The sequence below is a fragment of the Panthera onca genome, chromosome F2, assembly GCF_046562875.1.
Source record: "Panthera onca isolate mPanOnc1 chromosome F2, mPanOnc1 haplotype 2, whole genome shotgun sequence".
NCBI lineage: Eukaryota > Metazoa > Chordata > Mammalia > Carnivora > Felidae > Panthera > Panthera onca.
Window position 1 is genome coordinate 78,942,409 of NC_138356.1, and position 26,742 is coordinate 78,969,150.

At 50.3% G+C, this 26,742-nt stretch overlaps 1 protein-coding gene across 1 annotated transcript in view; it reads right to left on the reverse strand.

Moving 5' to 3' along the window:
• The window catches only part of COL22A1 (collagen type XXII alpha 1 chain), a 259,389-nt gene that overhangs the window by 118,792 nt on the left and 113,855 nt on the right, over positions 1-26,742 (reverse strand). Inside the window, exons 18-23 of the mRNA XM_078441921.2 lie at positions 24,508-24,552; positions 20,057-20,101; positions 19,751-19,780; positions 19,428-19,481; positions 15,479-15,532; positions 3,411-3,464 (exon numbers count right to left, since the gene is read on the reverse strand). Of these exons, the coding sequence (XP_078298047.2) occupies positions 3,411-3,464; positions 15,479-15,532; positions 19,428-19,481; positions 19,751-19,780; positions 20,057-20,101; positions 24,508-24,552 (282 nt within the window). The remainder of the gene's footprint in view (positions 1-3,410; positions 3,465-15,478; positions 15,533-19,427; positions 19,482-19,750; positions 19,781-20,056; positions 20,102-24,507; positions 24,553-26,742) is intronic.

A 26,742-nucleotide genomic window follows, 5' to 3' on the forward strand; every position in this document is an offset into this window, starting at 1 on the left:
GAGCTGAAATCCAAGAGTCGGAGGCTCAACCGACTGAGCCACCCAGGGGCTCCTCCTGTCTGCTATTTCAGCATTTGAATTAAAGACCATAAGTTACGTTATTTTAAACTGAAACTCTCTGACTATTAATACCTTTACTAATGGTAGCCATGATGGTATACAGAGATTAAAAAATAGGGTTTGGGTCTAGGATGGGCCGGGCTGAATGCTAGGTTGCCTCACACTCCCTCTGTGGCCTAAGGCAAACACACTTCGCCCCAGTGCCTCAGTCTCCACGGCTGTAGCAGAAAGGCTGCAAGCACCCCCGCCCCTCCCTGCCCCGCCACCTGCCACGTACATGAACGAGGGTGCGCGAGCTAGCCTGGCACACTGGGGGCCTTCCCAGGCATTGCTTCACTCTCTTCTCCTTTTGTCATTAATAAAAATATACAAATAACCAGTTAATCTAATTGTTCCTGAGAGTAACAAGTCAGCCAACAGACTTAAATGTGAACAACACAATAATGACTGTTTTAATTGTTACCAACGAGAGCGACTAAGGAGCCACTACTGATAAAACGCACCAATCCGCCTAATTATTATTAATGAAACAACATTTGAGCCTTCGAATACGATGGTGATTAAGCAGCTAATTAACGTGCGCGGTAATTGCGATGATGACGCAAACATAACCAATTAGTCTAATTATCATTAATAAAGGAGTGGGAAGTAGTTCTTCTCAATAACCACCTAGTTCCCATTGGTACAGCTTGATGGAGTTGGATGGGATCTGAAGATGCGTGAAGATTCCTTGCATTAATTAGCACAACAATCACCCTACTTGAGTGATTTGTTTTGGAGGGGGTTGTTCATAATTTGAGAGTCCTCCCCTCAGGATGGGGCCACCGGGGCAAAGCCATAATGACTACCTACCGCAGCAGATTTCTGTGTAGAGGCCAAGGCCCACAGCATCCCCGGTCCTCTGTGGGGTCAGCCCCGCTCCTGGCTACCAGTTCAGGGGACATCTGTCCATCCTCACTGCCACCCCACGCAACACTGCCTTTGCAAACACCAACCAGAAGAGACAAAGACTTCCGTTTTTCCTAAACGGCTGCCAGGATACGGGAGCCACCACCTATGATGTCAGGAATGTGTATATTTATTCTAAAACATTCCAGCAGGTGGAATTTTTCATCCTGAAAAAGAGGCACCAAAAGCATCTTACGGGATGCCAGCCGCCCTGGGGCCTCGCTTACTCTGAGGCTGCGCTTCGGGCTCATCCCATTCTCCACAGAGCCAATTAAACTCTGAGCTCAGTTTCCTTAGATTTTAAATGAGATCCACCTTCTTTCCTCACATGTAGTTGTAAGGAATAGTCGCAATTCTATACAAACGGTAAAGAGAGCGTCTGACAAAAGCAGGAAGAAACAGACTTTATCTCCCTTCCTTCTTCCCATCAGAGCCAAAAACTCTACAACAGAATCAATGCCGATTTTCCAGATCAGCATAGGAGCCACCTCTGGGCCCTGAGAGAGGCTGACGGCCTCCCCTTTCTCCCAGAATTCGGGTCCCTCTACCTGGAGGGCCTCTCTGCCCCACTAACCCGTGGTTCCTCTGGGCGCGCACAGTGGCTACCTAGATGTCACAGCCCCTTCTGATTCACAGAACTGCATCTGGCACACAGTGGGTACTTCATACCCATCGAACGGAGGACTCCGCTGAACGAGGAGGAACCTTGGCCGTTGGTGGAGAGGGAGGGCTGAATTAGGGGACACAGCCAGAGGCCCACCACGGCAACGCTGCCTCTTGGTTTGGGCGTGGTTGGCTGGGACACAGCTTAGTGTCCATCGGGTGGCGATCCGGTCAATGGTGCCAGGCGATCCCTCTCAAGGCTCCACACTATGTGGTTCTGCACCACTGAGATCCCTGAAGAGATCAGAGCACCCTACTTCCGGGGAAACGCCTGCTGTGGAAAGCAGGATTGTTTTTATGTGAATGGCATCCAGCTCCATACCTGGCCATTCAGTAAACATTCGACGAATGAAACGGATTTCAAAATTAAAAGCGAAAGAAAGGAATCTATTTTCTGAGGTAGCAAAAAAGAAAAAAAAGAAAGTTGTAGGTAGGGGAAAAAATTGTAGCTTCAAGGAATTTGATGGTGCAGCACGTACAGCCAATATTTGAAATACACAAGCTTTGCTCACTGGAAAGGAAGGTAATAAAACAAATACAAAAAGCACTCTATTTTTCACTATTAACATCAAAATGCCACAGCGAATGTGGAATCTTTAGAAGACCATGAATTATGATTGATTTTACATTCCCTTATGGCGTGCCATATCTGGCCCGAATGGGAGGTGCTAAAATGAAGTGTGAGAAGGCGTGCAAGGCACCCATCACTCATCAGGACACTTTACACGTCAGCGAGCAGTGAAAGCTGGTTTCGGACGCGCAGTGGGCACCTTCTCCAGCATGGATGCCTGACAGATGGAGGGAGAGGTCCAGTAACAGGTGGGCACTAAAACCCACTGCTTTCCTGCGGCTCACGGAGGAGCCAGAGGGAGGCTGACTGACTCTGCACACGCCCTGCTCGCTGCCACCACGGCCAGGAGAACAGAGACAGCGTCCCCACCTGGTGCTCTCAGGGGACCACAAGTGACTGCACATGTGTGGGGGTGGGGAGCTGGAGAAAGCATAGGGCCAGAGGATGTCCCACCAGAGAGGAGTCCGAAAGACCGAAGGAGTTAGGGGGGCGAGGAGGAGGAGGGGTCATCCAGGGAGTGAGACAGCACAGCAGAGTGTGAAGGGGGCCCTGACCCATCACTTTACAGATGGGTAAACCGAGGCCCGCAGAGGGGGAAGGAGCTGGCCAATGTTACAGTGTGTCGGAAGTCAGACACAAACCAGAGCTCGGGTCTGTGGCCTCCTGGAGTAGCGTGCCATTTGGGTTGTCCTGGTCTCTTGGCTGAGCCCCTTCCGATTCTGAATTCACTGTCCAGCCACCCCCCCTGCTCAGTACCGGGAGCTCCAGCCCAACACGGGCCTATCCACACCTGTACATGGGCTGTGTCCTGCAGAGCTGAGCCCCTGCCGGGAAGGCCCCTTCTCCCCACCTGTCTGGCCAGCTGCACGAGCTCCATCATGGGGCACCTCGTGTAGGGCGCGGCTGGCTGGTGGGTGTCACTGTGTCGCCGCGGCCTGCCCTCCAGCGGCCGAAATTTCTCTGGGGGAGCAGACAGTGGCCATTCTCCTAGCACAGGGGTGGGAGGCCGGGGGAGCAAGGAGAGACCGGAGGACCCAGGACCCACCGAGCGTTCTGATGAGGTGACCATCCAAGACTGTGGTGACCAACCTCGGAACTGCCACCCAATTGCTTCTTCAACCAGAGGAAGCAGGACTGCTAGGGACCAGAGGGCAAAGGCGGTAGTTACCTGCGGCCCCAGCAATCCAGGGGTTCCCGGAGGGCCCACTTCTCCTTTCTTCCCCTGAGGACAAAAGAAGAAGCCGAAATTAACAGCAGGCAGGTAATGCCCAGAACCAATGCAGTAACGTCTCAGAGGACATTTCCATCTGGATTTCTGAAACCCCCCACCTGGTGGGATGGCCTCCAGAGAGAAGTGGTTTGGGATTGGGGCAGAAGACTCAGGCTCTGGGGTCACGGAGGCTCAGCACTTGATCCCAGCTCTGCAACGTAGATGGCTTTGGTAACACACGGCCGCAAGGTTACAAGGTACAGAAAGGGACCCTTCAGAAGGATCTCCTTATCCTGCCGTCGGCCATTCCGTTCCTTTCCTTGAAAGCAGCTAATCCCACCAGATGTTGGCTCATCTTTGCAGAGGCATTTTGTGTGTAGACAAGCAACACACACACACACACACACACGCACTCACGAGTGCCCACACACGTGTGCACATGTTCCCTTATTCCTCCCCTTCTTTCTCTTTATGAACCATAACTGTAGCAAATCACTCAATCTGCTGCTAACTGCTGGTTTCCCCTGAGCAGCTGATTCTGGCTCATCCTGTATCCGCATGTGGACGGTCACCCTGATGTGCCCACAGCTATGGAATGTCCACAGGAAGGGTGAAACGGACACACGGACAGGTAGGTCATTACGGCCTTTTCTGATTGGCTGCTGTTACAGTCCAGGCTGTTGTCACGACCCCAGTGGGTCATCTTGGGGGGCTGACCTGCCTCATTAAACCTGGGAGTCTAGCCCTGTGTATAGGGGTAAGGGGTGTTCTGGTTGGTTTACTGCATAGGACACAGGGTATATATTATGTAAGCGGGCATCTGAATGATGGACTTTTCGTTTTCCTCCTTAGTTTCCCTCAGGAAGTAAGAACACCCAGGTAAGGCCTCATCCTTGCCTTGGTCTGTGCCCAGGCCAGCCCCAGTGGTGGCCCCCGCCCCCACCCCCCTGCCTGCTCTCCCTCCTCCCCGTGTTCCATGAGCCCTCAGTGCCTGCGAAGCCCAGGATACCGTCTCCCCAGCTCCCACCTCCCAGAAGTGGCCCCTCCCCCAGGGCCGTGGGTCACATGGTGAGTCAGTGCCTCCAGGGGGCTGTTGCGGGGTCTCAGGGACGCAGCTCTGTTCAGGCTCGAGGATTTTACGGTTGCACAGAAGTCTGGGTGAGCTGGGAGGGAATGTTCTTTCAGGAGCTTCAAGTCCTAAAACCAGAGTCTCCCAACCTCGACTTGGCCCGCTGGGATCGAGGCCGAGATCCAGGTCTGCGGCTGTTCCTGTGTATTCATCCGCATGCTCCCGCTGCTCCGTGCCAGCCCCGCGGGTCCTGCCGGGGCTCGGCCACCGCCTCAAGAGCTCGCGGTTTCGCAGGAAGGCCTACCTGAGCCCCTGGGACTACAACACTCCCGATAAGCACAGGTGCAACTCGTAGGTCTGCCGCAAGGTCTTGGGAGGACTTTCTGGAGGAGGTGCTGAGGTAGCATTGAAGGGGGACATTAGAGTATCCCAGTGGGACACACATTCAGTGCAGGGGACAGAGCAGGCAAGTGGGAGCAGGGCCTCGGCAGAGCCTTGATGTGATCTTGACGGAAGGCTACAGGGCGGGGGAGTGGCGAACGAGGTCAGCAGGGGTCAGGAAGAGCGTCCGTGCCCTGCACCAAGGGGAGCCGCCCAAGGGGCCAAAGATGCTGAGTGAGGACACCACGGGGTCCGGTTTGTGCTGGCTCTGGAAGCAGCAGGAAGGACGGAGCGAGGGGCCAGTCTGTTCCCAGAGCTCACCATGGCCACACCACCGCGGGCCCGCCTCCACTGTCACCTCCGCGCCAGCCTGGGGGCCTCCTGGACCATCCTCCCTCACGCCTGACCCTACACTTCCCCTTTCCCGCCATCCCCCCAAGGTCACCAGAACCACATTCTTAGAACAGAACTCAGGTCGGCTTCACAGTGCAACACTTCTCAGAGCAAACTGGGAGGCCCTCCCCTCCTTTCCAGAACTGCATTCCCGCTCCCTGCACGGCTCATTTCCTCAAACTCTCTCCCTTGTCCAGCCACGCCAGTGCCCTCCTCCAGGAAGAACGCACCAAGCTCAACGTCCCCCCCCCCCCCCAAGCTTAACACTCCCACCTCAACGTCTTCTGCCCGCTCTTGCTCCTGCCCGGCACACGGGCTCCCCAGGCATCCACGCGGTCTCTGCTCCAAGCCCCTCTTGTCCACGCGGTCTCTGGCCAGCCCAACCCAAACCGCCCTGCCGCCAGCTCTCGCTTTCTTTGTGCCGCTGCTGGATACACCGCTGACGGACGCATTTGGTCATTGCCTGCCCGCCTGCCCGAACTGGGGTGCCAGCCTCCCAGAAACAGGGCCTGGCTCCGCTCTTGTGCAGCGCTCTGCTCGGGGGCCCAGAACACTGCCTGCCGCATGGTGGCGACTCAGGAAACATTTGCGGGCTGGATACACAACGCCCTTCAGGACTGACGTGGTCTTGAGCCCAGACAACGGCTGGCCAGGGAAACAGCCCTGGTGGGGGGAGGGGGAGGGGGATGCACAAGGATAGGAAGACAGAAGCTGGACATCTGCAGACTTGCAGAGAGAACAGGCTGACCGGGCTCGGGAGCCCCAGATCCACACCCCCTGAGCCAAGGAACACATCAGCTCGGAGGTGCAGCGAGGCCTAGGTCGGGATGCATTTCTCGACACTTGTCAGGGAGAATTCAAAATGCGGTCCTGGACACCTTCAGAAATGAGCCAGGCCTGGAGGCATTTGTCTGGGCCTCTGTCCGATCCTGCTCTGATGAATGCAGACATTGGGGGGCTGGTCACAAGAGAGCGAAGAGCTGCCAGCTCCCCTCCCTCGGGGAATGGAAAGCAGACATCTTCCATTTGGTATCGAGACAGGCACCCCTCCACTTACTGGCAGGTTATTCCACTGAGAGTCACCGGTTATTTACAAGATGAATAAACCATTTTCCCTCAAGGTCGGCGGAATGGCCTGGTGAGCAGTCATCAGAATTCAGAACCCAGGCCCGCAAAGTAACTCTGTGCAGAGGAAAGGCTGAAATGGAGAATCAGATCACTCAATGGTTGGTAGGAAGGGATCGGAAGGGAGGAGGAGGGATGTGAAGGTCCAGGTTGCTGAGCTGAATTACTAACTAAAATGCTGATCTCATTGGGGCTCACGTCTGTGTCCCTCTCCCAGATGGCCCACCGCCTCTGGAGGGAGGTACAAGGTCTCAGCAGCTGCCTGCTTCACTGAAGTTCGGGGACCTTGTATACACGGTACTGATGCTCAGGGGGATGAGCAGCTAAGATGGTAATGAAATGTACAGAAGGTATGGAGTCAGGAGTGGCTTCCATGCCAGGGCAGTAAAAAAAAAATCTGGCCTGGAAAGGAGGATTATGGTCAGACAGGAAGGTTCTGGTGAGCAAGAAAGACATGTAAGCATGTGCACCTGGGCAAGCAAATATCTCAGCATTTGGGTTTCAGCAAGAAGGAAAAAAGCAAAAAGGTGGCAAGAGGCCAGAGGAAAGAAAGCAATTTGTGATCCTAGCTGTGGTCACAAGGTGGCACCATCTTGAATGGGTCACCCACAGAAACATTAGGGGAGTCTCTGGCCAACTCCAGCGCCCATGTTCACATCTCCACCCACAGCATCCAGAGCGGTCCCCAGTGCCGTTCAAAGCTTTCCTCCCTCCCTCCCTTCCTTCCTTCCTCCCCTTTCCTTCCTTCCTTCCTTCCCTCCCTTTCCTTCCTTCCCTTTCCTCCTTCCCTTCCTTCCTTCCTTCCTTCCTTCCTTCCCTTTCTTCCTTCCTTCCCCCCCTTTCCTTCCACCCTTCCTTCCCTCCTTCCTTACTTCCCTCCCTTTCCTTCCTCCCTTCCTTCTCCTTCCTTCCTTCCTTCTTCCTTCCTTCCTTCTTCCTTCCTTCCTTCTTCCTTCCTTCCTTCTTCCTTCCTTCCTTCTTCCTTCCTTCCTTCTTCCTTCCTTCCTTCTTCCTTCCTTCCTTCCCTCCTTCCTTCCTTCCTTCCTTCCTTCTTCCTTCCTTCTTTCCTTCCTTCCTTCCCCCTTCCTTCCTACCTTCCTACCTTCCTTCCTTCTTCCTTCCTTCTTCCTTCCTTCTTTCCTTCCTTCCTTCCTTCCTTCCTTCCTTCCTTCCTTCCTTCCTTCCTTCTCCTGCCTTTCTGCCTTCCTGCAACCACAGAACTGACCTGCTCACATGCCCAGTCCCTTCCCTCCAGACTTTTCTGGGCCATCCTGCACCTTCTACAAATTCCATTACTTGTCTATACATATACCCTATCCTGGCAGGTGATCTTCCTAAAGGGAGAAAGTTCTGCCTGAGTTACTTCCCACCTCTGAAATGGTCAGGGTCTCCTTCTTGTCTAAAACACGTTAACACTGAGGTGTTTTACCTGGAAATTGATGGCCCTGTGAGTCTAACATGCCTTTGAGATCTAGAGTCCAGCGCCCATGCCCCAATCCCTAAGCAACAGCTCAGGTAAGCTGCTTGTCTTGGCCCCCCCAAACACTCCCCCAGGATTTCTGGCCTCTGAGATTTTGCTCACACTACCACCTCTGTCTGTAACACCCACATTCCATCTCAACTTGTCAAAATCATACCCCAGGTCAGTGCTCCTCTTCCAGGAAGCCCTGGAAATAATGAGAAGTGTGACAAAAACATATTGAATACGCACTGCCTGAGAGGCTATTGAGTTGGGATGGGGCATAAAGCTCTAGGTAAGTAGTTACGAGGACTTGGCCACACGGCATAAGCAAAGGGGCTCTCCATGGTCCTTTCCGACCCCCTTCCTCTACAATATTATAAGAAAATGAGGTTGGAATCTTAGGTAGATGGGGAAGGGCAAGCCACTTGCTGCGTCTTCAGTTTCCTCATGTGGAAAAAATTATAATCATTGTAATTATCTGAAAAGATAGCAGTGGAAGAAATAATCCAATATTTGAGGAAGTGCTTTACAGGCCTAATAAAGCATTATGCAAACATAACAGATAGCCACGGGAATGAGGAGGAATATGATGGTGGCTATGATGATGAAAAAAGGGTAATAGCAGGATTCTGGCTCCTCTGAGTCCCTGAAGTGGGTAAAAGACCATGTGACAAACATACGTGGTTTCAAAACTGCTACCTCCCAACAGTGCCACAGAAATTAAATGAGATAATGCCCAGAGAATGCTCAGCACAGGATATACCATTAGGAAATGTGTAGTAGTGATGGTGATGATGGGTGGTAGAAATGGTGGTGGTGATGCTGGTGGTGGTGGTGGTGGTGGTGGTGGATGGTGATGGCGGTGATGGTGGTGGTGATGGTGGTGGTGATGGTGGTGGTGATGGTGGTGGTGGTGGTGACAGTGGTGATGGTGATGGTGATGGTGATGGTGGTGGTGATGGTGATGGTGGTGGTGGTGGATGGTGGTGGTGGTGATGATGGTGGTGATGGTGCTGGTGGTGCTGGTGGTGGTGATGATGATGGTGATGGTGGTGGTGGTGATGGTGGTGGTGATGATGGTGATGATGGGTGGTAGGAATGGTGATGGTGGTGGTGATGATGGTGATGATGGGTGGTAGGAATGGTGATGGTGATGGTGGTGGTGGTGGTGATGATGGTGGTGATGATGGTGATGGTGACGGTGGTGGTGGTGGTGGTGGTGGTGATGGGGGTGGTGATGATGGTGATGGTGATGGTGGTGGTGGTGGTGGTGGTGATGGTGGTGGTGATGGTGGTGGTGATGGTGGTGGTGGTGGAAGTGATGGTGATGGCAGTGGTGGAAGTGATGGTGGTGGTGGTGGTGACGGTGATGATGGTGACGGTGGTTGTGATGGTAACGGTGGCAGGGTGGGGGTTAAGGTGGTAATAGTGGTGGGGGTGGGTGGGATGGGCAGGGGTGAAGGTGGTGGCTCTAGCAGGGGTGGATGCAGCAGCAGCTATGTAACCTGTGCATTTTGGACCTATACTTGGCTGTGGGGATTTGAGAAGTGCTGGCCAGAGCAAATTTTGCAGCAACAAAGAACTACTTTACTAACAATAAGCCTGTTTCTCTATTTCATTTTTCTCTTCTTCTCTTTTAAATTGCTACCCTACACAATATCTGGGTAAGTGTTTGTAATTTATCACGAGGGCCGATTTTTCAAGCCACTCTAATGCCAGGATGCTGAGCGGGACTAATCTTTCCAAGGCTGCCTATCTGCCCACGGAGAAGAGGAAGCCCGCAAATGCAGAACAGCAGCTCCTTCCCAGCCAGGGCGCGTGAGCACAGCCATGTGCAGGCCCATTCACAGCTGAAGGGGTTGCCGGTGCAAGTGATTCTAATACGTGCCGTATGGTCTTTTGCTCAGTTCCTGTTCTCCATGCGTCCAAATGTCACTGATGATTATTTTCTACTGGTTAGAGCTGAAACCAGGTGCTCAGGGAAAACCTAGGGTGTCCTGATATAAACCCTGGCTCCATGCCATGCAATGAATCAAACGGTAGCCTGTGATCCAAACGATGCTGTTACCATCTGGTAGAGTAGGGAAGAGCAAGAAAAAGGGCTTTAAAAATGGAAAGGTAAAACAAATTCAACCCAAGTTGCCACTTGACAAAAGACCACCCGTGTTTCCCCTCCTCAAATCTACCAGTGACGGAGCGGACAGATCCGATCGCTTTCAGCAGGAGACCCTCAGGTCCAAGGGCAATGGCTGGGGATGAAAGCCATGTGTATCCAATGCATCCCCTGAACGGGCACTGGCAGTTACTAAGGGGTCCCAGACCTCTCCAAGACACCCGCCACCAAGACTGCTGATGTCCAGATGAGAATTCTGGTGCCTCCACGGACACACACCCACACATTGCCTCCCAACGCAAAAACAGTCAAGGTTTGGAGAAGGCAGACCTCACTTCTAATCTCTGCCCCACCATCTATACTCCGCGTGACCTGGAGTAATCTGACTTACGCATCTAAATCTTGGTTTCCTCATTTGCAGAATGGGAATAAAACTGCCCTACCTCACAGGATCCTTGCAGAAATCAGTGAGAAACATGGGTACAGTTGCCGAGCTAAGTGCCTGCTTAGCCTCCTCCGTGCAACCACTGCTTTTTCCTTCCTACCTGGTATTAGTTCTACACCTGCTACAGATCCCATCTTAATATCTTCTCGGGGTGCCTGGGTGGCTCAGTCGGTTACGTGTCCGACTTCAGCTCAGGTCATGATCTCATGGCTTGTGAGTTCAAGCCCCACGTCGGGCTCTGTGCCTACAGCTCAGAGCCTAGAGCCTACTTAAGATTCTGTGTTTCCCCCCCCCCCCTCTCTCTCTCTCTGCCCCTCCCCTGCTCGTGCTGTCTCTCAAAAATAAATAAACATTAGAAAATTTTTAAAAATGTTCTTAAAGCAACAGACGCAATCAGGCACATCATGAGACATTTGGGAATCACTCCATCGCTAGAAAGAAGGGAGGCATCATATTTGGTAGGTCACTTCTTCGGTTCTCACCTATTGATGAGAGAAGAGATTCCAGAAGATGTTGGAAAAAGGATCAAAGGACCCAAAGAGATTGTCACCAGCTCGTGGGAAAGGCAGTGACAAAGGCCTGAGTGACCCTGAGCAGCTTGTTTGATCTTTCTGGACATGAAATTTCGCACCGTCCATCTCAGGGATCCCTTCTGTCATGATGATTTTATAGACATTCCAAGTTCTGCATTAAATTGAAATGCCTGACAGCACAGAATTCTCTTACACAAAAAATTTTCCCTTGGTCATCCAGGGAAGAGGAAAGAAAACAGTGGGGCTATGTCAGGCGGGACTCAGCAGCACAGAGCAAGGTAGAGGCAAAGCCAAAGTAGAGGTGCAGATAGGACCCAAGTTCTTCAATGGGAACCCTGGGACCCCTTAATGAGGCAGACAGGCCTCGTTTCTTCAAAATGGAGCATGTGCCATGGAGGGCCAGGGCCCAGGTGACCAGATGCCCGGTTCTGGGTCCTGTCGTCCTCATGCTGTGCGCAGAGTTGGCACCCAGGCAGCAACAGGCATGCAAGCATGAGCCACTCACCCGTGCACTCTGGCTGCATTAGATGCTGACTGCAACATTACTCACTTATGCCTATCTTATATGCTGAGATGTTCTGTTTATGCACTTTTTATGTGTGTATAAAAATATATATGTTTTACGAGCGTGGGGCACTCTTCTAAGTGCTGCAGATACAAAAATAATGCTCTCACAGACTTACATCCGTGAAAACAAAAATAAACAAATACTCAAGAAAGAAAAAAATAGAAGTCCTCTACAAAAATTAAAATAGGCTGGTGTGAGAGTGACAAGGTGTCTATTTTGGGGTGAATGATGAGGGCATGAAGAGTTTGCTTTTTTTTTTTTAAGTCAACCTTGTGGATGCTTCTGAGTGCCCAAATGCTTCAGTAGCCTTGAGCTCCAGCTGGTTCTGCTTCCAGAACATTCTGGAATGTTCAGCTATGTAGCAGTGCTCCCCATCAACCTCTTCCTAATGCCTGGCTCAGACAAGTGGGAGGAAAAGAAAACCTGAGAAAGAGAAACAAGGTAGCATCACCACCCTCCTTCTAAGGCAGGGAGCCCAGCGGGGTGACGATGGTCCGATGTTATGCAGAGGGGTGCCTTGTGTGCTCTAACTCTGTGGGATGGCCCGGGGGTGGGGTGGGCATGGGGGCTGCCTGGCTCCCGATCTTCCCATTTCACTATGCCATTGTGGAAAAATCCAGCTTTGTCCAAAATTAACATGTTTACCTTGCCGGGGATTACACTGTCTGCCTGTTGCTAATCTCTAAAATAAAGGATCCGGATCCCTTTCCCTAGCCCGTACATTAGTCTCAACGTCTCGATTCCTGGATCCTGTGGCTTGTCATTGTCTTGTCTCTTCCCCTTTATAGCCTGAGTGTGTGCAGTGACACCAGGGAGTGATGTTTCAGCTGAAGCAGATGATGAGGAAATGACAGGTCACCGTGAGGGAAGGAGAGACAGATAATTTTCTGAGTAAGTCATTCTGTCTCGGGTTTTCCTGACTCAGCCAGAGGCTGACTGAGCAGGAAGCTGCCGCTCAGCCCACACCGACATCACAGTCAGTCTCTGCAGTGTTTGCCCAGTGGTGCGGCCACTGGACTATAGCAACATCCACGGGGTGCACCCCAGCCCGAATCAGAGACTCACAGAGGACCACTGGAGAGCCAGGGGACCCCAAAGACACCCAATGGTCGGCCTCCATTCACGACAGGGAGCAGGACGAGGGAGGAGCCCTCCCTCCATTAATACATCGCCCTGCCCGTGGCCCTTGGCTCACTCTCCCGTGCCAGACCCTGTGTGTCCCCACCACCTGGCACACCGTTGGGCCAAGATGGGTGCTCCCATAGCCCCTGCCCCTGGTCTGGGCCACCACCCTCCCCTTCAGCTCTCTGTCCAGAGGCAGGATGTCCTCTCCAGGGGGCAATTCCTATGTCTGCATCACCCTCTCCAGTACAGCCATCAATTCCTGCTAAAATGTCCTGGCTCTTGCAAGGCCACCTCAGACATCCCCCTTCCTTGTCCCCAGGGCCCACTCCCTCTCAGTGCCCTCCCCTCCCACCCAGATCCCTCTCTGCTGAACACCGCAGTGCCCCTACCGAGGCATTTGGGTTATCTGTCCATATTTCTCAGGACCCTCAGGCTGTGTGAGCGCCTGGAAGTTGAGACCATAATCTCTTCAGAGATTCCCAAAGCATTTAACTGAGTGCCCACGCGTCATAAGAGCATGACATGAGCTTTGTGGGCAGACGGACACATGGGAGGAAAGAAGAAGGCAGGCTTTAGAGACGCACAGTCCCAGGTGTGCATCCCCGAGGGGCAGCTGCTGGTGGTGTCAGATCAGAGACTGCCCTTCCTCTGTGCAAAGGGGGCCGATAAACACTTCCCTAGGAGCGCTGGGGTCTGGCACATGGAGCTCAATACCTCAATTCATAGCGCTCCCCTCCACCCTGGTTCCTTCTCTGGGTCTCTTTGTCTTATCCCTCAAATTTCCATTCCTGGTGCACATATCCAAGTCCCAGGGCCCCTGGCCAGTGTTAAGGTTGGGACAGGACAGGCTCCCAGCACACGGCGGGCTGGTGCTAACCTTAGGAGTAAAAGGTGTTTCTGGGGGTGACAAGAACCATCCTGGGGAACACACGAATGGCCCTTGGGGGGCCAAGAAGCCATGGCCAAGGAAGCGTGGGCCTCAACAAGCAAGCTCCAAGCAAAAGGTTTCCTCTCCCCTCCTCCCCTTTTCTAGGAGTCAATTAGATAGAAATGTCAATTAAAAAAAAAAAAACAAACCACCTTCGTAGTCATGTTTGTATCAAGAGCCCCACTCGGCATCTAATTCTACGTTAGGAAAAGTAATGTTTGCATCAGTTTGACACCAGACGAAATGAGGCTCACCTAAACATCAATTACATAATGTACAAAGACTGCTGCTTTCTCTTAAAAGGCTGTGCGCGAGCAAGTTGGGGGAGTGGGAGTCGTGACAGCTGCCACGTCTTGCTGCTCACCAAGGACGCAACCCCATCCTGGGCACGCTTTCTCCCCAAAACCAGACCGGTGGCGATGCCTTCCACTCTAACGGAGGAAACGTGCCCAGAGAGGCTAGGTGACTTGTCGGGTCACACAGCTGCCCAGAAGCAGGGCCAGCTTCAAACCCGGGTGCATCCTGCTGCGCAGTCCAGGACCCTCGCGTTGTACAGGAGAGAAGCGACCCGGCTTTGCCAGGGAAACTGAGGCCCGGGCTGGTGGTGCTGAATCTGAGGGTGAACATCCAAGTTCTTCTAGTGGGATGAAGGCTTCCCGCTCTCCCACCCAACCCTCCTACATGGTACCTTTCCACGTCCCAGCTAGCCTTCCAAACAAGTTCCTCTTACAATCGTAAGGGTTCAAGATGGTTATAGGGCGCAGCGGTGTTTGAAAACCAAAGGAGGAAGTTCACTGGTGGGTAAGGACAGGTTGGGGTCTGCGGAGTCACAAAAGCAGGTCGCCCAGTTCCAGAACTGAGGATACAAAGCATGATGGGAGGGTGGGTGCAGCCCCCTAACACAGAGGGAACCCACGACACATCCGCAACACCGCCCACTTCACCGAGCTACAGAATCTCCGGGCTACAGAGGCCACAGAGGGGGTTGGACAGCCTCTGCCGGATGAAGGCCCCATTCCCACCCGTCCACCAGCGGCCGCCTGGCCTCTGACCGAGCACCTGCAGGGTCACTGAACACCCCATCTTCGGTAGCTGTGCCCCTTGGGAAGTCTCTATGTGAACCAGTGAAAGATGCTACAGGCTTAATTAAGCACCAGAGGTCAGCGAACACGGAGTCCCTACTCTGTGCCAGGCACGCTGCTAGGAACTAGGGACACGGATTTGGGGGGTGGGGGGCAATCTCAGTCACTGTAGGGACACCAAAGAGGACACCTAGCCTCACTGTGCTTCTTCATCCGTCTGCCTTCAACCACAGGACTCTGTGTCAGGAGCTGTGCTTAGCGGCGAATCAAACCCATAAAGTATGTACAATCTGGGTAAGAAGACAGGTGCTTAATTAACTCAAGTTAAATTAAATGAAATACCCTGAGATATTACAGTGCTCAATAACAATATGGATGTTTCGACTAAAGTAGCTAATAGCCTATTGGCAGCTCTCTATTTTTCATCCCTATTTTTAACTCTTTCCTGGAGACTTGGCTCAAATATCACTTCTTTTTTAGGAAGCCCCGGGGGTCCTGCCTTTCTCTGTGTTCTCTCAGTTCTCAGTGTTCTCTCTGTGGGCTCCCTTCTGCTGGGGGCTCTGATCACACGGGGCTGGGGGTTTCTATATACATGACTCACGGCAGACAACAGACCTATCCCCACGTCTCCAGGACCCAACTCCAGACCCACACGTGAACTAAATCGAACCCTTCAATCTGCTTCCAAAAGTCATTTCAAGAGGACAAGATGGCACCATGTCCTCTGTTTGAGCTGCTGAAATGGGGTCCCTGGCGTGGGAGAGCCGGGGATCAGAAAAGAAATACATGTTACGTTACTCACCCGGAGACCTTGCAAACCAGGAGGTCCAGCTTTGCCTCCGGGACCCATCAGACCCTTTAGGAGGAGGAGAAAGGGGGGAAAAAAAGAAACCATGGTCAAACACAGTTCAACATCATAGGTTATACTTGGCCTTTTCACTCTCAGTGGGTAGGAAAATACCATCCTATCCCAATGGGGGAAACTGGGAGGTCAGGAGGGAAAAAAGTCCTGCCCCCTCAAATCTATAACACTTTAAATGTTTATTTTTGAGACAGAAAGTGAGGGAAGGAGAGGGAGAGAGAGAGAGAGAGGGAGAGAGAATCCCAAGCAGGCTCTGCATTGTCAGCACAGAGCCTGATACCGGGATTGATCTCACAAACCATGAAATCATGACCTGAGCTGAAATCAGGAGTCAGACACTTAACCAACTGAGCCACCCAGGTGCCCCAAATCCTTAACACTTTGAAACGTGCACACCTATCGGACCGAATTAAGTATGTTAAGCAACCAAGATGTAGGCAACACCATCCACACTTTAAAGATGAGCACAGTAGCGGTCAAATGCCTTGCATTAGAGCTTTGCATAATACATACACAAAAGAAGTGTCTGGAACCCAAGTGTTTTTAGCTGTAAGGCCAGTGCCATTTCCCCTGAATGTTGCTGGCTCAGCAAGAACTAGCTTGGGGTATATGACTTGGTCCACAGTGATGTGCAAAATATGGCAGTCTGGACAAAGAAACGGAACTATCTAAGAAAGATCAGTTTCAGTTGAGTAAGGAACGCTGGTGCAGGAAGGGGTCACACTGACCTGATAATTCAAATCCTTCCCCCAAGACCCCCTCCATATCTGCTGCATGACCTCAGACAAGTCCCTTGGCATCCTTGAACCTCAGGTGGCTCCTCTCTGAAGTGAGGATGATATACCCACCTATCGAGTGGATGTGAGGACCACATGAAGAATGGACACAGAAGCCCCAAGTTCAGCACCCACCACCCTCCTGACCACACCCTGATTTACACCCACGTGATGGCACCTCGAGTGAGGCATGCGGTGGCAGTGGTCAAATGAGACCCTCGGCTCTGTGGCTCGATCAGCAACTTCCCAGGTGGATCCTGGCCAGAAGCTCCCCCTCTGTTCTTCCAAATCCGCACTGTCAACAAATGCTATCACACAGAGAGCTACCATTGCCAGGTTTGGCATGACTATTAAGTGACAGCACCGTATTTAGATCCAAGTTCTTTTCTCTTAATAACACCATGGAAATAAACACACGAATGGAAAGCCTGCAGAAACTACAGGTTTAAATCTCCTTTCCCCGCAAGGATTATCTTGCCGAGCTCAGGGCACACAGCGAGGAAAGTCTCTGCATAAGCGAGTTTTCCTTAAGCATCAACAAACACCTTGCGTTTGATCCGTGCACTTTCCCTTCTTTATTTCCCTCCAGCAGACATTGATAAAATGGCCAGGGCCTGTCTTGTCTCGGGAAAAGGATGAAGGCTGCACGCCTCCTGGACAGCTCCAGCATTTGGATGCAAAACACTGTGCACTGTTTTCCATTTAGAGAAGGGGATACATGTTCCTCTCGCTGGGACTGCTGAACACAAACTCCAAAATTTTCCATTCCCCACAGAAGTCACCGAAGCCAGCTTCTCAGTTTGATTCAAGCCAATGAATATTTAGGGAGCGACTGCTCTGCGGAAGGCCCAGGGCCAGGTGCTGCTGGGGATTCAAACCAGACAGAAATGGCAACTGATAAGGGTACTGGGCTTAATAAGGCTGCACAGAGCACGGCTTGGCACATGAGCTCATATAGCCCTCACAGCACGTTCACGTGGATGACGATGGTGATGATGATTTCTAGGTACGGAATAAAGCAAAAGAGGATCAGAGAGGGTAAGTAACGTCAGCAAAGACACAGGGCTATCTGGTGGAAGAACTGGGACATGAGACCAGACGTTGCAGTTCGATCCCAAGCGCCTTCCTTCCGTGGCCGCCTCGCTCCTTGTGAGCTCACACAGCAGTCAGGCCCCACTTTAGTGCTCCTCTTAAACAGCGTTAGAGGGCCACTCCTCTACAAGCATGAACTAAGTCCCCACTATGAGATAAACTGTGTATTTAGACAGGGGAGAGACATCGGTCCTGACCTCAGAATCTTCCAGTCCTGGTCTCTCCTCACGGGTCTCCCTTTCAACAAGTCTTGGGGCAGGCTGTTGTGTTTCTGAACTCCTTGCAATAGAATTCCGTCACCAACACCACTTTCTGCACTAAGTCCCATTCTATGGAGAGCATCTAGCAGGGGGGACAGCTTCAGAACCTCAAACAGCCCCATCCGGGGCTACAGGGTTCGGGCACTCTGGTGTCTGAATGTGCTGAGGGTTCAGGGCTGTGTGTCCTTGTCCCACAAGATGGACCGCAGGAACAACACACGCGGGGAATCTCGTTAATCATCTAGAGATTGCAAGTGCTTACTCGACAGTTATTTTTTTCCTATCTCCTTCATTAAACTATGACATCTACCCATGTGTTTTCATCCCTCTAACTCCAGCGTTAATATTTGACCACAAACATTTAAGGGTTCTTACTTCTGTCCCCTGTTTCATTTATTGTAAGAAAATCTGCATAAAAGGGAGGATCCAGAATGAGAGGTCAAGAAGGCTGTGTCTTCATTCATCAGGGCTAGGCACTGTTAGTTTCTTACTCTTTAGTGGGGGACGTGAAGAAAATAATTCCCCTTTATACATTTCAGAAAAGTATCACTATCTTGTGCACTCAGAGGTAAAAAGAGCATGGGTTTGACAGACATATCTAGGTCCAAAGCTCATTTCTACTTCTTAATAGCTGTGTGACTGTGTACAATCCGTTCAATATCTCCGTACTAAGGTCCTCATCGGTAGAACAAAAATAATACCTTCGCTCTTGCAGATTTAACATGCGTATGTTTGCACAGAAACATATATACTATAGACTTTCAGCACTTGCCAATTATAGATCTGAAATATATATGCATGTATGCACAGAAATCCAAACACTGAGAGCACACATTACCTGCCTTTTTCTACTGTTAAATCTCCCAACGGTTATCATAATCGTGGGGAGCTCTGGAGACCAAGCCTTAGAGAAGTTAAACAAGACATTCAAGGTTACAGAGACAGAGGTGGCGCTTCTGACCTGAACTTTTTGATATGAAATTGTTCTAATTATACCGGAATTAAACATCTGCTAGATTTCTTCCAGCTTCACCCCAACAAAACCATACACATTTACCCTAATGAGGAATGGGTCCTGATGGCTTCATATAAATCTGATTTATGGACATTTCACAGTAACAGCCGTCTTATTACCTTCGATAAGACATGGTAATTTGAAAGGGGCAGCAGCATGTTGCCAGGATGTGACTCTTGATCTCAGGGTCGTTGAGTTCGAGCCCCACATTAGACACGGAGCCTACTTTTTAGGGGACTCCTGGGTGGTTCAGTCAGTTAAGCATCCAACTTCAGCTCAGGTCATGATCTTGTGGTTCGTGAGTTCAAGCCCTGCATCCGGCTCTGTGCTAACAGCTCAGACAGAGCCTGGAGCCTGCTTCAGATTCTGTGTCTCCCTCTCTCTCTGCCCCCCCTCCCCCCCTTTCAAAAATAAACATTAAATAAATAAGTAAATGGAAACTTAAACACCAGACTGCACACCAGAAATCCCACTAATGACCTCTTTTTGCCTGGGGGAGTGGTGCTGGGAAGTCAGGCTGTCTGGGTTTCAATTCCAGTTCCACACTTGGTAACTGCCTGGTCTGTGGCCAGTAATGTCACTGGTCAGGGTTCAGCCTACTCTTGTGTAAGATGGTAACACCACCGCCTGTCGCCTGAGGGGATGGGACCAGCTTCTGCAATACCAAAGAGCTAAGAGGTGGAAAACCATTGTGTTCCAGACCTAGATGTGTTCAGAGCAGACCCTGGGCTGAGACGGTGACTTACCGGAGCTCCTGGTGGCCCAGGTGGGCCCTGGTGGCCTCGTGGTCCTGGAGCTCCCTGGTAACAGAAGCCAAACACACATTAGCCACAGCTCTCCCATCCCCATGACTCAGGACCCTTTGCTGACTCAGAGTCTCTGTCCTGAGTTCCAAAAAGCGACCCAGAGATATAGAGCAGGAATGTGCATTCCTGGTGGAAAATCAACTTGGCCCATCTCTGGAAGGCTCCATCTGAGCTCAAAAAGCAGCTTCGACCCCACGGTGGTAGCCTTTCCATCTCTGCTCCTACCTGGAGCCCCACAGGGGGAGGACCCGGATTCCCCTTACCTGCTCGCCCTTCAGGCCCTCTCTCTGCACCTGTGGGACAAACCATGTGTCAGCAAAGAGGGTGGCCTTTTTTCAACGACCATTCCCCTCAGCTCCGGTAACAGTATTTGCACAGCCTGCCGTAACGCAGCAATTTCTGACTTTTCTCCGATTTTATCCCACATTTAGTGTTCAAAGTCTTGTATTCCAGCTCATGGGGTCAGAAGAGTTCTTGCTCATTCTTAGAGGCGAGGACCTTTCCACACACCCAATGCCATCAGCACATGAGCCTGGGATTCCCACCGCTTGGAATGGCTGCCCACTTACCACAGAGCCCGGTACCCCAGGAGGTCCTGCAGGCCCCACGTCACCCTGCGCAGAAATGACACACACGTCACCAATGTACCTTCTGCCACCTTCCTCTGCTGGTCCCGCCCCCCTTCGGGGCCCTTGATATCCACACAAGTCCATGGGACCACTGCCTCCTCTGAGCCCCAGCTCATGCTCCCGCCATGCTGGGCCTCCCCCGCTCCTCCTGACAGATTTTCTGCGTCTAATTCTTATCTTTGTACCAAGATCACGGGAGCTTTTATTTTCTCCCTTCTGCGCATCCAGCCCAGAATCCGGTTGGTGCTTTCACAGTCCCTTCCAGCTCTTGGTCCACTCTTCAGTGAGCACCTGCGGTACGGGCACCACAGTGGACACAGCCAGGGTGGTGATGACACCTTATGGCGCATCCTTCGTGCCAAGTCCCCGGTTCAGCACGTGGTCAGCATTTCATGTTTATCAAAGAAGTTACACAGAGGCTGTGATCACTCCCATCTGTTTTCACGAAGTCATCAGGTGCAAAAGACTTGCTCTGTGTCCCCTGCCCCAGCACCTCCGGGTCACCTGGCCTATAACGGCTGTGGCTGCGTCAGGTTTCCAGGGTGTGAGTCACATCTTGGTTCTACGTGGGGGCATATTTGGTGACTGTGGCCATAGAAAAATCTTCACTGCTATGACTCTAGTGCCCCATAGCTCTAAACAAGGACATGACTTGTAGCCCATGTCCCCCCACACAGTTTGGGGATACAACTCCTCATTTTCCCCTGAGGCTAGCTCAGGGAGAGTGGGAAAGCAAGAACAAAGTGCTATTGAATAGGCTAGCAAAGGATGAATGAGCTTCTGGATAAATATGAAAGCATCTCTTAAATGCCAACGCCGAGGAGCCAGAATGAGGGACTCCAGGCACGTGCGTGGTCCTGCGCTGCGTGGGAGGTCCCACCATGTGGACAGGGTGTGTTTTCGCTGCCACTGCCACAGCCACAACTCCACTGTCCCCACTGGCTGCCCGAGACTCGGAAAAGTATTTCTGTTTACATTGCATCAGGCGGTTTTCTAAGATCCCAACTAAGTTTTCTTTTAATAGACTTTATTTTTTTTGCAGAATTTTGGCTACACAGCAAAACTGAGAGTTAATGAGCACCCACCTTTCTTGCTGTACCTTGTCTCTATCTTGCACTTACAGTAATGGGGTCCTACCTCAGAAACACCTCGCGATGCTGGTTTTTCCCCTCTGTGGCACCATCACGCACCCACCCCCACAGACGTGCACACACACTCACACGCTGCATTTTTTTTTTTACCATTCTAGACCCTCTCCAGATGCTTCTATGATGTCTACACATGACAACTTCCATGCCCTCAGAAATCAGCTCACATATCTCCATTTCTCCGTGAATGAACGTCCTTCAACCCCCACCCCCGGCCAAGATTATTTTTTCCCTAGGCTCCCAGAAACCTTATTACTATTTTGGTAACATGATTCTTCTAAGACATTCTGGGCTATACTGTAATTTCTGTGTGGCCATCATATATATATGATGGCCACACAGAAATTACAGTGTGTAATATATATATGTAATAAATATATGTATAAACATATATTTAAATGAGAGATAATTAGATACATGTAGCTGAATAATGAATCTTCTGGGTTCATGACTTCATTGCCTTTCTTTCATTTCCACTATGTTTCAGCCTCGTTTCCACATTTACTTTTGTAGTATTTATTGTTGTATTCATCATCATCACACTATAAAGAGTGAATTTTTGATAACAGTTATGAAATTAACGGGTACGTGCTTTCTCACCGGCTCAGGTAATTTTACAGACTATGAGAGCCAGTGTCCTGACCTATTAAATCACTATTAAGGAAAACTACGATCCTGTCGTTCATCCGTAATAATTGTGTGTCTGTAGCTAATAGATACTAGAGCCTTTCCATCTGCCTGGCCTTGTTCTAAGGTCCTCTTCCCCTCTGATACTCTTTCCCATCTTAGGGATGGGGATGCTTAGGAACTTGTTCAAGGTCAAAAAGCTAGTAAGTAATAGAACAGACTAATAGTCTGTCCATGAATCATTTCTTTGCATTATTACATAGGTGATGCCTTTTTTGCAATGGTCATTTTAGCCATTGTGGTAGTCAGCCCCCCAGATGGCCCCCAGAAGCCCCGCCCCCTGGTGTTCCTCACCTTGCACAGTGACCTCCCACACGGTGCCAGTGCTAGGCCACATGACCAGCAGCGCACAGCAGAAGGGACGCTGTGCGGCCTCCGAGATAAAGTTACAACAATGATGGTGGCCTCCATGTGGACCCACATCACCCCGACCTCAGGTCACTCACCACCCGCTCCAGGGAAGCAGTTTCCCCTTTTGTGAGCAGCTCTACAGAGAGGCCGTGTAATGCAGAAGCAGAGCCTGTGGCCAACAGCCATCAAGGAACCGAGGCCCTGACGAAGACCATGTGTATGAGCTTGGAAGCAGATTCTTCAGCTAGCCACACCCTAGCTGGAGGCCTGGCCACAACCTCACGAAAGACCTTGGACCAGGACATGCTGCCCTAGATCCTGGCCCTCGGAGATGATGTGAGACCACCTGACGGCTGGTCTACACTTCCAAGGTTCAGGAAGATTGTTATGCGGCAATAGACAACCAACACAAGCATGGAGTCAGTCAAGTAGGACTCTTAACACGGCACAAGGAGCACATCCTGGCCACTGAGATCTGCGGCCCATCACTGTGTGGGCAGGGAGTCCTGTGCACCTTGGTCCAAGGCCACTGTGGGGTCTGAAACAAGACACCCTAATTTTCTGGGCCTCTGTTCTCTCATCTGTAGAGTCAGGACGTATCAAAGACCAGCTTTGTGGTTCTGATGGCTTTCTCAAATAATAAAACATCTAAGATTTGTCTAGATGATGTTCTCTTAGAATGAGTTGTGAGGCATCCTATCACCTGAGCATCACTGGTTTCCTGGTTATTCCAGTGAATGACCCAAATACTGCCATGACCTGTCACCTTGTCTTAGACCTTCTGCTGTATTCATCATAATAAGTGATAACTAAGCTGCTTCCCAAACTGCAGGGGCCAAAAACCAAAAACATCTATAAATGAGGTGGAAGGCTGATATTTCTCTCTCTCTCTCTCTCTCTCTCTCTCTCTCTCTCTCTCTCTCTCACACACACACACACACACACACACACACACACACACACACACAGTAGCAGGAGTCACCTAGACCCAAACCTCAAGGATCATTCCCTCTTAGTGACTTGAAATAAATGACTTATTTTAGAATTTAGAATCCCCTGTCAAGGAACTGCGGGAATATATTAAAATCCTGACGCTAGGATAATATAACAATATAAATCTCAACTCTAAAAATACTTGGGAGAGAGAATAACTTAACTCCATTAGAACTGAAGCCCAAGTGAGCAAGTTTGGAAGACATCAACGTTCTCCAGCCGCCATTCCTAAGGTGAGGCTTCTTCAGCCTGTAGATCTGTTTATTTATTTATAATACAAACCCTGTCTGCTTCCACGAAGAGTCACAGCAGCCTTTCTCTGCATTTGCTGGGACTCGTGCGAACCAGGCAGTGACCTTCGCCTGAGCTCCACGGTGTGACCCTGAATAGATGTGATCTTCTTGGCCTGAATCCACCTTAGTTTACCTGGATTCCTCCCCCACCCCTTCCTCCCCCCTCCCACTCTCCCCAGCTATTCTCAAACCCGATGCTGGATGCCCTTCCTAAGGGCTTATGGAAGAATCTGGAACTCATGCTCTTTTCCTTTTATCATAACCCAGAAAACACCACCCCTTCCTAATTTTCCCTGCCACCCTGCATGCTTAGGAAAGCTATTGTCTTCATGTACATTTTCACAGCATTTCACAACCTGCCAAGACTTTTTACATGCATTTTTTTTTCCCACCGAGATACGGAAATTCTAAGCAGCAAATTTACTGAGTGAGGCCTTGTTGAATGTTCTAAAGGACATGGCCAGTATGATGAGATGCGATCTTTATTTTATTTATGAAAGATCTAGTACATTTTCAGAATTATTATTCTGGTAAGAAAAAAAAAACACCACATTTTTTAAAATGTTGCAGAGAGGAGAGAAGGAAAAATGGAAGAAGAAGAGGAAGAATCTGTCAGATTTTGTTTGGTATTAATTCACAGCCTGCCTTAGCCCCAAAAGCAATTTAAGTAGCAAAATATTTTAATAATGTCTGGGTATTATATAACAGGGATTTCTTAATGGATTTTTATTCCTCAAAGTAGGAAAACAAAATTTAAATAAAATAACCAGAAATTTCTTGTGAGCTGAATTCCTGAGGCCCAGCTCATCACCTCTGTCTACACTCGGTTCCCAGAACTCCAGCCTGGGCCCTGATTTGTTCAGGTGGCCATGACCGTGCCCACCTGCCCAGAGCCTGTCTCTCCCCAGGCCCGGCTTACCTTCTCTCCCTGGGGCCCTGCCACGCCAGGAGGGCCAGGTCTTCCCTGGAGGAAAGAAAGGGAGGACTGTCACCAGCAGTAAGCCAGGAAGGAGGAGGTCAGGGCCTTGCAGCCCCAAAGCTCTCATCTGCATTTTCCCCCCAGAAATCACAGATCAGACTTCCTGGATGGGACTTCCTGCCGGAAAATTCCTTCTCAGTGACCACCCCCACCCCACCCCCCGCCAAATGTCACATTCCGTGTGGTCCCCTCTGGACTTAGCCGTACTGCGGTGTGTGGAACACCCATTCTGAGAGGCAAGGACAGTTTCCTGAAGGATATGAGGACACACTGGAGAAATTCCGAATGAGAGGCGGAAGCAGGCATCCATGATCTGTGGGGCATCATGGACTCTTTAGAAGATGCTGAGGACCAGTTAGGTCTCCAGGGCCAAGGGCGGAGGGAAAGGGCTGCCTGGACTCTGGGCTAGGATCAGCCAGTGCAGCAGGGAAAACCAAGGCCCTGGACGGCCAGTGTGGGAGATGCTACAGACTGCCCTCCTCCTTCCCAGGGTTCCCACCAGGAAGCCTTCTAAGAGGGTCCCAGTGGAGAGCAGAGGAGGTAAAGCTCCTGCCGGAGCAGAGTGAGGAGGGGCCCTGAGCCACACCACCCCGGGGGCCCTCCTGTGAGTCTCCTCCTAAGAGGAGGAAGAATCTGGAAGGCAGATGGACAACCAGTGTTCATCCCCGTGGACAAGGAACTTTCATAGGAGCTCATTCTCAAGGCATAATTAGAGATGTGCTCAAAGATGTATATGTGAGCTCTCTTGCTTCCTTTTTTTCCTATAAACAGCAAAGATGAGAACAGACCAAGCGTCCCCTCATAGGAGGACCCCCTCCATGAGGCTCACTGTCCCTCACCGCTGCCTCCACACCATCAGTATCTTCCTACTTGCTGTTCATTATTTGGTTGCCTTTCCCCTGCAAGAAGGGGGTTTTCCTTCTGGGCCATCAGCAGGTGGGTATTTCTAGTGTTAAGAGTCAGCCCTAGGGCACCTGGGTGGCTCTGTCGGTTGAGCATCTGACTTCGGCTCAGGTCATGACCTCACTGTTTGCTGAGTTCGAGCCCCGCGTCGGGCTCTGTGCTGACAGCTCAGAACCTGGAGCCTGCTTCCTATTCTGTGTCTCCCTCTCTCTCTCTGCCCCTCCCCTGCTTGTGTTCTGCCTCTCTCTCAAAAATAAATAAACATTAAAAAAAAAAGAGTCAGCCCTGGCACAGGGGCGGCACGCAATAAATATTTTTAAGCAACAAAAATGAATAAATGATAGCACATTCATACCATAGAATACTAAGTGGTTACTGGAGTCCTGTCCCTGGTGAATATTTAAGAAAATGGCTACATGTTTATGACATAATGTGAAAGGAAGGGGCAAGACATAAAAAGGTATTGATGGATAAAGAAAATGTGGTATATACATACAATGGAGTATTACTCGGCAATCAAAAAGAATGAAATCTTGCCATTTGCAACTACGTGGATGGAACTGGAGGGTATTATGCTCAGTGAAATTAGTCAGAGAAAGACAAAAATCATATGACTTCACTCATATTAGGACTTTAAGAGACAAAACAGATGAACATAAGGGAAGGGAAACAAATATAAAAACAGGGAGGGGGACAAAACATAAGATGCTCATAAATATGGAGAACAAACTGAGGGTTACTGGAGGGGCTGGGAGTGGGGATGGGCTAAATGGGTAAGAGGCACTAAGGAATCTACTCCTGAAATCATTGTTTCACTATATGCTAATTTGGATGTAAATTTTTAAAAATAAAAAATTAAATTAAAAAAAAGGTACTGTTCCAATCTGTTAAGTGACAATACACATAAAACCAAGATGTTATTTGGGGGTGCTGAGATTATCCATAGATTCAATTTATGTCAATATAGTATATTGAAATTAATACATGGCAAGGGATTTGTATATCAAATTTAGTTAATTTATGTTATTATTTTATCTCTAAGCTAGTAATATGAACATATTAATGGACTGATAATGTATTATGGTATACAAATACGTATTTTCCCAATTGTCTTCAAGCAGATGTAGAATTTTAGGTTTTATTTACAGCTTTAACCATTTAAATAATTAAATTTAGTTACTTTTTGGACAACACATTCCCCCCAAGGTTCAAAATTTGTGTGCATGAGAATTCCCTTCCGTTCCCTTCCACAAGTCAGTGAGGGGCCTCTTC